The sequence below is a fragment of the Pelodiscus sinensis genome, chromosome 32 (genome assembly GCF_052426305.1).
Source record: "Pelodiscus sinensis isolate ZL-2025 chromosome 32, ASM5242630v1, whole genome shotgun sequence".
NCBI classification, from domain to species: domain Eukaryota; kingdom Metazoa; phylum Chordata; order Testudines; family Trionychidae; genus Pelodiscus; species Pelodiscus sinensis.
This window is the reverse complement of record NC_143083.1, coordinates 10,333,488-10,346,089: the sequence shown is the minus strand read 5'-3', so window position 1 is coordinate 10,346,089 and position 12,602 is coordinate 10,333,488. Positions and strand designations below refer to the sequence as shown.

General features: G+C 49.5%; 1 protein-coding gene across 1 annotated transcript in view; it reads left to right on the top strand.

Annotated features, from left to right (window-relative positions):
• LONP1 (lon peptidase 1, mitochondrial) overlaps positions 1-12,602 on the top strand; it is a 34,720-nt gene that overhangs the window by 16,013 nt on the left and 6,105 nt on the right. The window contains exons 7-14 of the mRNA XM_075902981.2: positions 427-510; positions 1,722-1,942; positions 6,319-6,457; positions 7,433-7,611; positions 10,166-10,253; positions 11,252-11,374; positions 11,990-12,106; positions 12,430-12,570. Of these exons, the coding sequence (XP_075759096.2) occupies positions 427-510; positions 1,722-1,942; positions 6,319-6,457; positions 7,433-7,611; positions 10,166-10,253; positions 11,252-11,374; positions 11,990-12,106; positions 12,430-12,570 (1,092 nt within the window). The remainder of the gene's footprint in view (positions 1-426; positions 511-1,721; positions 1,943-6,318; positions 6,458-7,432; positions 7,612-10,165; positions 10,254-11,251; positions 11,375-11,989; positions 12,107-12,429; positions 12,571-12,602) is intronic.

The following is a 12,602-nucleotide window of genomic DNA, read 5'->3' as shown; positions in this document are numbered from 1 at the left end:
CCTTACGGGAGGAGTTGAGCACTGCAGGAAGGCATGAGTTCTGTCTCTTCTTTGAACATCCCTTGTCATCAGCCTGAGTTATCCTCTGAGTGGTAAAACAAAGCTTTCTCCTCTTTCATGTATTTAAATGACAGTAGAATCAGTGCCCACTTGTGTAGGAGAGAGATCCTGCGTCTGGTATGATGGCAGACAGCTCGGTTTTCCCATCAGTTCCAGATTGCTAGATGTTGGCTGTCCAGGCTGATTTTGCCACATTCTCCCATATGCGCTGAAGTCATTGGATGTGCTTCTGTGCCTGCTTATCTCCAGCTGGGGAGTAGAGAAGCTATTTTGCTGTGGATATTGGAGAGATGTAGGGTCATGGAAATTGGACAATAGCTTTTCTCGCCAAGTGCTGATGGGTTTGTTGCTGGTTTTTTTTTCCAGATTCCCAAACGGCTCTATAAAGCTCTCTCACTCCTGAAGAAAGAGTATGAATTGAGTAAACTCCAGCAGCGTCTTGGACGGGAGGTGAGACTCTAAAGGAACAGAGCACATGCGCACATACCATCTCTTACAAGTTCTTACACTGCACTCAGCACTGCAAGATAGATGGACCCTAAGGAATAGCAATTATGTGGTGGTGTCTTGTGTTTCCCCCCCGAACATTGTCATCTATATTTTGTCTTGTGAAATAGAAACCTCCTTAATTTGTATTAATTAATTTAAGCATGTGTTCTAAATTTAGAGAAAGTGGACAGAAATTGGAGAAACTAAGGATGTTAAGTAGTGTTTAATTAGCTAATCGAGTAGTCGATGCTGCAGAGGGGTTAGCTCCCAGGGGTAAGAGCTTACTACATTTGAAAAGCAGAGATGCAGCGGTTGGGGACATGGCACCTCCCCTGCATCCCCCAGACAGTGCTGTGGAGAACCAAAACCAGCTCTCCCTAACAGCGTCTCCTGCTCCCCCCCCTTTGCTGCCTCTGATACTGATGCAGCAGGTGGGGGAGGAGCGAGTAGTTGAGTAGCGACTTGACTAGTTGCTTACGTCCTTAGAAGAAACTGCGGTACTTTTGACAAGAATACTTCATCTTTCATTTAGAAAAACTTCATATTGCACATGCAAATGTTCTATGGCTTTAATTGCAGTGAAGAATTGAAAAGAATAAAACAGACTGAAAACAAAAAATTGTTTCTCAAATACATGCTGAAGGGAGGATTCCTATAGAGATTACTAATGTTCTTTTTAAAGGCTAAAAATAATAAAATTAAAGAATCTGGCTCATTTATTGATAAAATCTTACCTTTAAACACCTGAGCTGCAGAGCTAATATTTGTGTCATTTCGTGTTAAAGTGAGTGACATGTGACTGACTTTTACAAAACACGTACGTAAGGTTAGGGCTGGATGTTAGAGCTTTGAATTTGCCTCAGTTCTACTTCCAAGGGCTGGGCAGTAAATGATACCATGTGAAGTTGCTGGAGCCAGCTTTGCTTGAAAACTGAGCGCCTTTGACAAAGAAATAACCAAAATACAATAAATGTGAGACTCCCCTTCTTAGAGTCTTAAAATAGAACCACACTGCAAATAAGTTCCAAGAGGCGTTGGTCTCTTCTCTTGCTGGGGAACTACTCATTCATTCAGGTCTCTTTGGAGAGTGGCTGGAGTCATACGGTGTTGAGTCGGAGGAATGGGGGCCGTGTTAGGTGGAAGCGGTTCAAGTTACTACACATTGTGTCTAGGTTGAGGAGAAGATCAAGCAGACTCATCGCAAGTATCTTCTCCAAGAGCAACTGAAGATTATCAAGAAGGAGCTAGGCCTGGAGAAGGAGGACAAAGATGCCATCGAGGAGAAGTTCCGAGAGCGGCTAAAGGACCTGGTGGTGCCAAAGCACGTCATGGAGGTGATTGATGAAGAGCTGAACAAACTTGGTTTGCTGGACAACCACTCCTCGGAATTCAAGTGAGTGCCTGCCAGTGCGCAGCGCGATGAGGATGGGTGAGAGCAGGGTGTGACGTGTGAGCAGCTGTCCCCAGTGATCTGTCAACAGGCTTCTCCTACTAACCCGCCAATGCACTGAAGCTATTTCAGGGGCGGCGGGGACAGCTTTGTGTGGGAATCCTGGAACCACGTAAGCCCCAGAAGCTCTTCAGCTATGTTTTAGATTTTAACTGTCCAAAAATTCATTTCAGGAGAATTTGTTGTGATTGTCGGTAGAGCGTCAGACTTTTAATCTGAGGGCCCAGGGTTCAAGTCCCTGATCAAGCAAAGCTGCCGCCTTCTCCCCTCTAACTTCTCCTAGACAGACAAATTTCCTCTGCCACCCAGTAGTGCCCCCAAATCTCCTGGCAGCAGCTTGCAAGTCCACCCTCACCTGGCAGCTGCCTCTCCTGTCAGTCACACTCTGCTCCATGTTTCAGTGAGTTTCCTCCTGTGCTGCCTGGAGTTGTGAGGGGGTTTGACTCTTTTGGCCCCACTTGAAGTCCCAGCCCCTAAGAGGCAGGCAGGCAGAGCAGCAGCTGCTTCTGGGCTCTGGCTCTCCATGGCTGCTTCCTGCAGAGACCTGGTGGCATATGGATTCCCCCACGGGAGGAGGGGAGGTCACATCTCACCCCCTTCAGTGCCCTGCTCACCTGGATTGGCACTCCCTGCCTCACGCACATTGGGAAACCCCCTCCGACCCAGAGCTGTGGTGACTGACAGCTGTGGCCAAGGCATTTTGGAGGGAAGGGGGGAGGCTACAGCCAGGATGCTCCCTCAATCAGGGGACGAGAGGAAAATACACTTGCATCACATTCTCTTCTGTTCCCTCTCCTCACTAGCTGGGAGAGGAATGCACACAAGCTGTGTGCAAGAGGGGAAGGGGAAGAAAGGCAAGCAGCCCCCCAGCGCACACACCTGTAGCCCTTTCCCCCCACCCTCCCAAAATGGCACCCTTGGTACAGGCCAGTCAGAGCTCCCCAGAGAAGGCGGGCTCTGTGAAGCAACTGGGCGGGAGGGGGCGGTCTCCTCACAGCGTGATGCTCAGGTCAACTTCCTAGATAATTTCTGGGCCACATGTGGGGCAGGGAGTGATGGTGGACTCTTCCCAGCCTCCTTTGATAGGTTAGGACCCACCACGGAGGTTAATAGTCCCTTTGGTTTCGGTTCCCAGGGAGCTGGTTTCCTTTCTGCTGTTTTCCTTGGGTATTCTAGAAATCATTTCTTACAAGCTAATGGGGTGAGCAAAGTCCCATCCCGTGCTCCTCCGCGCAAGGCTCATACACCATTCACTCAGGGTATTAATGGGTAATTCTTACCAGGTAATGGTTAACTGCTGCCTGGGGAGCAGCTCCCCCCCTCCCCCACTCTGCTTGGCCCCTGCGCGGGGCTGCTGGCTCCCAGCCTGCTGCCACTTCCGGAAGCCACTTCTGCCCAAGGCTGCCAGCCCTGTGTGGTTTCTGCCGGCTCTGCCAGCCCTGTGTGGGTTGGGAGCTGGCAGTCCTGCAGGAGGCCAGAAGCAGCCAGGCAGGAACAGCCCTTGCCCATGGTAGGGGACCACTCCAGACTCCTCCACCTATGCCCATTTCATCAGTTAACTGGTTAAATGTTACATTTAACCGGTTAACTAAACAGGATTTTACATCCCTACTGCTCACACGCTCACTGCCTAATCAGCTAAGCTTTGGCTCTCAAAAGAGGGCACTGGATTTCATGTGAAGCAAGGAACAAGAAGCTAATCTGTCACATGACAAGGGCTCAGCAGCATACAAAATGCTTGGGCAGGATGGGCATTGCAAAAGGGTGACTCGTGCTTGCAGTATAATCAGTTACTCATTGATGTGGGCCCTCAGGAGTGTAGAACACTGCTTCCGCACTCAGGGGACCCACCAAGTGCATTTGATCTTGTTTGAGACCGACCATTGTGTATACACCTGCTCCCTGCAGTGCCATTCCAGATTTCAGAGTGGAGGAACTTTCAGCAGCGTTTCTGGGGCCACCTAGGAGGATCAGGAGCCGTCATTTGGAAAACATTGGCCAAACGTTTAGGATTTCAGTGTGAACAGGAGTCCATCAAGGCAAAGCAGCATTCTGAGTTGTCTTACAGTGAATGCCATTGCATCCCATTGCATCTCAAATATACCAAATCTTTTTGCTGGCATAGAAAGAATTCTGTGCCTAGCTATGCTAGAAACCAGCTTAGATTTCCAACCCCAGAGCCTTGGTATCTTCTCTGTTAAGTGCTGTGCCTGACTTTGCAACACTAATATTGTTCTTTATAAACTGGAAAAACAAATTCCATCTTAGGGCATCCTATTGACACCCATGTGGATCCTCAGTCACCTTGGAACCATTAGATCTCCCACAAGGACCTCTTCCACTTGTGCTGATGGAGCAGCTGATTATAGTAATAGTAGGCTGGTATCCTCCATCTGGACCAGCTCTTGAGGGAGGCGCGAGACACTGAGTGTTAGTCTCTCAGATGTTTGCTGACAGCAGTGGAATGAGGAGACACGGAAACCTTGCATTCTATGCCACGCTCAAGCAGTGTGTGCCCTAGGGCGCTTAGACTTTACTGCTGCCAGTTCCCTGCTGCCAGTTCTCTCTCTTCCCCACTCCTGTCTTCCCATCCTAGTTCCAGTCCCTGTGCCTAGCAAGACCTAGTCTTTCCACCCTGACTCTGTATCCTTGTCTGACCTGTCCCAATCCCCAGCTTCTCTGCTGGTCCCTCTCCCTCACCCTGACCTCCAATCACCTGTTCTCCATTAGATCCTAGTATCGTTCCCAGGTGCCTCTTCTGATTTCAGTTTCTCCTCTCTTCTCCCTTGGACCCTCCAGATGGTTCTCCCAGTCTCTTGGCCCAGCTAGTCCTAGTTCTACTCTGACTCCAGTTCCTCCTTAGTTCTCTCTCCCTTAACACTCTCTCCACATCTTCCTTCCTTCAGCTCACTGGCTCAGTCTAGGGATGTGATCAGGTAACTGGTTATTGGTGCCCAGCAGCAGGCCATGGGCGGAGGGCTGGTTAACTGATTAATCTGGATTTTACATTCCCAGTTCAGTCCTAATCTCCTTTCCTGGCTAGTCCCAATTCTCCCTTCCCCATCCTGGCTCCTCAATCCACTCTTACCTCCACTCCCTATGTAGGCTCCCAGTCCCAGTTTCCCGCTTCCCACCCTCCTGCCAGTGCAAAGAAAAGGCACTTCCCCGTCCCAGGCTTGTACCTGCCAGACATCAAAGGCTTTCTGCAAATGGAGCTGTTTGTGTCTTCAGAACAGCATTGCAGCAATCAGCTAGTCGAGGGGTAATTGCTCATTCATCCTTGAGTGTTTGCTCACGTGCATTCCAATTAGGTGTCTATGCGCGCACATGCACGTTAGTGGAAGGTTTTTCCCTTAGCTGATTGCTGTCTTCCAAGATACAAGGCTTGAAGGGCCTACAGATGAGGCAACAGCTTTTCTGATCCCCTTCTCCCACACACTTTAAACAAGAAGTGTGAGGGTCACTTTTGGGCATATGCTTGCCGCAAGATCCACAGTCTTTAAAACAGGGCTGGGGAACCTTTTTTGGGTCAGGGGCCACTGAGCCACAGAAAAATCATTCGGGGGCCACCCACAAGTGAGAAGCAGGGGGAAAACCCCGCACTGTAGCCTTCAACTGAGAAGGAGAAAAACATTCCCCACGTTCCCCTTGCTCACCAGAACATAGGGAGGGCCCAGGCTAGTAGATTTTGTGTGCTCCAGACCCTGGGGGGACAGTGGAGTGGAGGGCTGGAGCACCAGTGCGGGCTCCCCAATGTTGGGGGGGGGGCATAGTCTTGGGGGCCAGATCCAGGCAAGCTGAGGGCTGCATCTGGCCCCCGAGCCTAAGGTTCCCCACCCCTTCTTTAAAGTCTGGGGATCCAGACATGCCCTGGTGCAGTAGCTATAGAACTGAAGAGAACAAACAAGCTGCTGCACTTGCTAACAAGAACAACGGGGAGTACCAGCTAACCATCCCTGGTGGGAAAAAAGGAACTGAAAGGGAAAGGGAACGGCAAGGCTCTATGTTGGGCGCCATTTTAGCGCCACTCCAGGGGCACCTAGACCGACTATGGCTAGTTGCTAGGGGAAAATCTTCTGGCTAACATGAACATGGGCACACAGACACCTTATTGGAATGGCCAGGGGTGACGCATCTTGAAGAACAAAAGTTACGAGAAGGGATGTAGCTGTTTTTCCCCCCATGACAAAGCTGGTCTGACATTCTGGCTGGTTTCCCCATGAGTCCCGTTTCTATCCCACTCTTCTCAGTGAAGTTTTCTCTTTCGCCCATGTGTTGGGCTTTTGCAGTGATGCCTGTTTTGCTTGTGTCTCTGCCAGTGTTACCCGGAACTATTTGGACTGGCTGACGTCCATCCCCTGGGGCAAATGCAGCGAGGAGAACCTGGAGCTGAGCAGAGCCCAGGCTGTCCTGGAGGAGGATCACTATGGAATGGAGGATGTCAAGAATCGAATCCTGGTAAGGCAGCATTGTGCGGCCAGGCGAAACGTCTGGCTCATGGCTTGCCGCAGTTTGTCTCGCTGGGTGTTCATAGGGAGATGCATGAGCCTTTTGATGGTGCGAGGGTGGGTTTAGTGGCTCTGTCTGTATACGTGTAGCCCTCCTCCTTGTGTAACAAGGCTGTGCCTGTTAGTGGGCTGCACACGAGTGATTTGCAGAGCTTGGGGAAGCATAGAGAAAAGGGCTCTATCGCATATGTCCAGGAACTCAGGGCCTAGGCTGCCCAGCATCCAGCTTCGGAGCCGATGCAGCATTTTGCAGCCGAGGCATGGCGTGTTGTGTGTGTGTGTGTGTGTTTTTGGGGGAGGGGTTCTCTCAGTAGTTCAGGAACACTCAGCAGTAGGGGAGGTGTGCAGACTGGCTGGGAGAGGCAGGGACCAACATGCCAAGGTAGGAGAGAGGCACAGAATCCTGCATCCATTGGGGAAAGGCGGCTCCATCCCCGTCAGCAGTGGAATGGTGGTGATCCAGATATCACTTTGTTGCCCCAGGGGAGCCTGGTGTGCCCCAGCCAGCAGAGGATGTTCCCTAGAGTCTTTAGCAGCCCTCTCTTAGGCTCTTCTGAGGAGGTATTTCTTACCTCGCTGAGTGTAATTGGTGTCAGGTACAGTCCTGCATTACTGCAAACCTTCCTCAGTGTAACGGTGACACTGGGCACAGCGCTGCACGCCTGTAATCCCAGCCAATTGGATCACTTGGGTTCTGGGCTGCGGTGTGCTGTGCCCATCAGGTGTCTGTTGTTACTGACAGCCTGGCCAGCGGGCGGCTGGCGGACTGGGTAGAACAACGTGAAGGGACGTGTTGTGATCCGTGCTCTTTCTGTGAGGGCTGCCGGACCAGTCGATCGGGGTGACGTAACTGCAGTGTTCCTTTTCTCCTGGTTGAAAGTATGGCTGTGCTGTACTTGCCTGTGTTGCATCTTTTGTTTGGCAGGAATTCATAGCAGTCAGCCAGCTGCGAGGATCTACCCAAGGGAAGATTCTTTGTTTTTATGGCCCTCCAGGGGTTGGCAAAACCAGTATTGCCCGTTCCATCGCTAGAGCCTTAAATCGAGAGTATTTCCGCTTCAGTGTTGGAGGAATGACCGATGTTGCAGAAATCAAAGGACACAGGTCAGTGTAACGCAAGCATTTCCCACCCCAGCTAGCTTTTATCAACCTTTGACCTAGCTGATGATGAAACGTGCATGTCATTTAAATTCTTATAGTCCAGAGAGGGATTCTTTGCATGCAGCAGAAGATTTGTCTTTGGGACAATTAAAGAGATGCCCTGGCCAGGATTTTAAAATACATCAATTAAAAATGCTTCTCTGCTGCTGTTCCTCTCTGTCTGTTCTCTACCTTTGCCCCAAAGACCTTTTCAGTGACTAGATAAAGTACTGTTGACTAAAGGGTGTAGCTGATTGTTTGACTGCATTTGCAGGTCACATCTAAAAATGTTCAAGACTAAGTAACTAAACACAGCCAAATGTATTGCATTAAGACTGAGTGGTACAATATGAAATGGAGACATTTGGGAAGCAAATTCTTGCAGTGTGTTCACCTTACAAAAAGGTGTGCTTCATAGATAAAGCTTGAATCTCTCACCAATAGAAGTTGGACCAATAAAATGTTTTCTCAGCCTCCCTTCCTCATAGATAGGAATTTCAGTTAGTAATATTTATAGCAATGAGTTTATCAGCCAGTAAAATCCAACCCACCCGATCATAATAGTTCCTTACTTTGTTTTGCACTTTTTTTAATCTCGATTTTGGATGCTACCCTCCAAACCACTTGAGTGTGGAAGTTTAGTCCAACCTGTACTGGGACACAACATTCATGCATCATGGCTCTTACAAGGCTCCCTGTCTAATGCCAAAGCTGACTTCCACTTTGCAAAGTGTTGTGGGGTACATGACATGGGTGAACAGAATTGTGGGAGGAGCATAATACACTCACTTAACATAACTTCCCAACACCTGTGATATACATAATACATGTAAGATATTACTGTGGTGTATATTATGCCTAATACATGGTATTAAAAACATACATACGTATCTTCAATTCTGTTTATTAGTAAGTGACATTGAACGTGCCATAGAAAGTCAACATCATTTCACAAATGTATCCAAATCCAGGACTTTAAATTTTTAAACATGCTCACTCATTTTGAAAAACATCCAAGATGACACCTCAAAGACCTCGGCCCCAAATGCTTGTTTGCAGAGGAGCTAGCAGACTCCCCAGTGTAAATGCTGATGCCACTGACTGATGCTGTTTGGATGTGTTGGGATGTGGTTGCATGTTGGTTTTGGGCTCCTGTCTAAGGAAAGATTTCAAGATGTGGATGAGTCAACTTGGGAAGATCAAGAGCAAAGGATTCCAACTAAGCTAATAAGTGAGCGCACCGGCCAGACATGTGTGCGGTACTACGGAAACCGGAAGCACTCCGTGAAATGAAGACATCATTTTTAGAATAGCAAAAGGAAGGGCATGTCTGGCAGGATACGATTAACTTGTGAAACTCCCTGCTGCAAGATACAGAGGGAGACAGACGTAAACATGTGTCAAAGGTTCTCAGTCCTGTGCTGCAAGAATGGCTTCTCCCATTCTGCTCTAGTGCCTCAGTTACTCCTCATCTGAGGTTTCATGGATACCAGCTCCTCCTTGCTGAGCGTGCCTGTTGTTCTAATGAGTTAGCCCTCTAGTCCTTTGGGAATTACAGAAAACGCCCAGCTAATCAAAATGATCTCCCATCTCCTCCCTCCTGTGCTCTCCGGCCTCTCCTGGACCAGAGTGTGTTGCTGAGCTCCATAAACAGTAGTTCTTCCCTTTGTTACAGGGGTTTCTGCCCCACCTCGCTCAGTGGGCCTGCAAGAGGAATTTGTACCCCCTCTCCACTATAAACTCCTGGCTTTGGACCCTCACCTGTGAATAAGGGTACAGTTTGTCACAGAGGTCATGGAGCGTCCACACTGAGTGGGACCCTGAACCGAAGTTAAGGCTGGCCAGAACCAGTGCCGGTAGGGCATCAGGTTAGGACTTAGTGTGTGGAGCTCCTGTCTGCCTCGGGGCCACCAGAGGAGAGACCCCGGGACGAAGGGGTTGGTCGGTGGGCTTAAAGCAGTGACAGCTCTTGCCACAGGCACAGCAGCAGGGCTGGAGCAGCTACGGGGGTCAGCCCTTGGTAGAGTATTGGCTGTTAGTGTCCTCCCTGCCACCCCTGCTGTATTTAGTAGGTCAGGGACAGGGATCCGTGAACTTTTGTTTATTGCCTGCAGCCTGTTTCCACTAAGAATACCAATGACCAGAATCTTAACCTTGGTGTCTTGGTGTGGGTGGATCACCAACGGAGGGCAATAAAGAAATTCACTGCTCTGCCTCCCCCACCCCCAGTAGAAAAAACACATTGAGGTTCTCCACTAAATACGAGGGCATAAAAACCACTTGTCCCAAAATACAAAACAAACTTAAAATAGGAAATAAAACTGCAATCCAGGCAGCGTCTCCAAGCGTGCGTCTGTCAGATGGCTGGTGGAACCAGGCGAGATGGGTCTTCAATGGGGATGCTTTTCAGCAATCCTTGAGAATATGCACTTGGGTAAAAAGGAAGAGCTTCCTCTTAAGCACATTATTCCCTCCCCTGTATGGTGTATTGTCTGATAAGTGGTCTCTCATAAAACAGGAGGACGTACGTTGGAGCAATGCCAGGGAAAATCATTCAGTGCCTAAAAAAGACCAAGACCGAAAACCCTCTGATCCTGATTGATGAGGTGAGACATCTGATCATTCTCCAGGCTCTTCCACTGAAAACCATTAGATATCAACCCCAGGCGACAAGAAAACCGCAAGGGTAACTTTTCCAAAGCTCCCAAGTCCCAGTGACTTTCAATGAGGTTTGGGCTCCTAAGCCACTTAGGCACTGATAACTAGTCTCCTAAACCACTTAGGCACTGTGATAGTCTCCTGTTGTACACATATCCGTTTAGATTGCTGCATTAAGGGCCTTTCAGATCAAAGTCTGGCCTGTTACTGCTCTCTGGGCTTTATATACCCAGTGTCATCAGCCAGCACAAAGGCACCCATGTCACACACTCACTGGCAGACTCGGTATAGGCGGCGAGGGAGGTGAATGGGCACAAAACCCCAATTTTCCTTCTGGCCCAGGAGGAATCCCTCTAGATTGGATTAAAGGCAGTGTGAAGGGTAAGAACCTTACCTTGCCACCATCTGTGACACCAGAAGCAGTTATAGGATGCCGGGCCATCAACCCAACACTTTCCATTAGCATGAAAAAATATTGCAAGCAAGCAAGGTGTGTTAAGTTGCATTATTATAAAATCAAGATAAACCCCTCGCTGCCCCGCCCCCGTTTCAGGTGGTGTTTGTGCGTTTGGCAGTGACACAGCTGATGGGCTAATGCAACCAGACACTTCGCTGTCAAAGAAAGAAACTGATGTGCTCTTGATGTGCTGCTGCCTCGCATTTTTGTCCCTCCCTGTTCCCGTAGAATCCCACCCATGTCCCCTCTGTAGAGCTTTTTTCCTGTGAGTACCAACCACCACCCTATGTCTTGCCAAGCATGCTTGTTCCTAAAGGCCAGGGGTTTGGCGGTGCTGCTGGGAGGTACTTAAGTAATGTGTTCGCGAAGAAGTGCGCGCTGGAATGAAACTGCTGCTCGTCGGGAATGAATGCAGCCAAACTGGTGCAGTAAAAGTGAATCCTGGTAAGAATGCTACCACGTTTCCTTCAAGTCTTCTGTCTCCTGTAGGTGGATAAAATCGGGCGAGGCTATCAAGGTGACCCATCCTCGGCCCTTCTGGAGCTGCTGGACCCAGAACAGAACTCGAACTTCTTGGACCATTACCTTGATGTTCCTGTAGATTTATCAAAGGTATAGTTCCACTGGGTGCTGCCACGTCTGTTCAGATGCCCTAGCCATTAGAGCCGAGGTTGTAGGGTAGAATGCACTCCCTGTGCCAAGGGAGGTGTAAAGGAGGCACCTGGGAGTACTCTCTGTAACTGGCAATGATCGTGGGGCCAGACCGATACTGTCCTGAAAACGTTCCATCTGGCTAGATACCTCCCATCCCTGTGGACACCTGGTCTGGGAGCCAGCTGCTGTCATGACATCTGCCAGCTAACGAGCACACGGCCTCCTTTTTCACTTCTGAGTGGCCAAAATGGGGCTTGCTCTCAGCGACCGGATGCCGGCACCCGGCTACGTAATCACTTTTAGAATTGTTGCAAGGCAGACTTTCAGGCTGGACAGTCATTGTGGTCTCTTACATGCTGTTGCTGGGATCCGGGGTCCATAGTTAGTGGCAAATGCAGCCATCGGACCCTGCTGGCTTCCCACTGTGTGCTGCGGGACTACTCCATTTGGGGCCCCAGCACAGCTTGCTCTGGGATCGGACCTCCCTACAGGAGGGGGATAGAACCTGACAGAGTCAAGTGAAGCTGCCTGCCCATGGGAAGTACCTAACCTGGGCTGTCTTGTCATATTCAGGTGCTTTTTATTTGTACTGCTAATGTGACGGACACCATCCCAGAGCCGCTGCGGGACAGAATGGAAATGATCAATGTGTCGGGATACGTTGCACAAGAGAAACTTGCAATTGCAGAGGTGAGAAGCTCTTTCGCTAACGAACCCATTAGGAATTCTGTATCCAGTGAAAGACAATGCTCTTCTAGCAGAGTTAACTGGAGCATCTGCACTCTGCATCTCCAGTCACCTTGGGCACAGTGTTCAAGGGAACACTGCCACATAAAACAAGCTGACAGCAGCTGTACGCCCCACCGGATAATACTGGATTTCCACTAGAAACAAGCCCCAGGCCTCTGCCGAAAGCATTCATTGAGCTAACGGCAGAGTGAAGTTGGCTGAAATAGGATGATTCAGTTGAGGACTAACAGGGGCACGTGGTGGTTGATTCTTTTTCCCCCCAGAGGTACTTGGTCCCTCAGGCACGTGTCCTGTGTGGTTTGGATGAAACCAAGACCAAGATCTCCTCCGACGTGCTGACTCTTCTCATCAAGAAGTACTGCAGGGAGAGTGGAGTGAGGAACCTGCAGAAGCAAGTGGAGAAGGTGAGGGTGCTTGAATGTCAAGCCCTCTATGT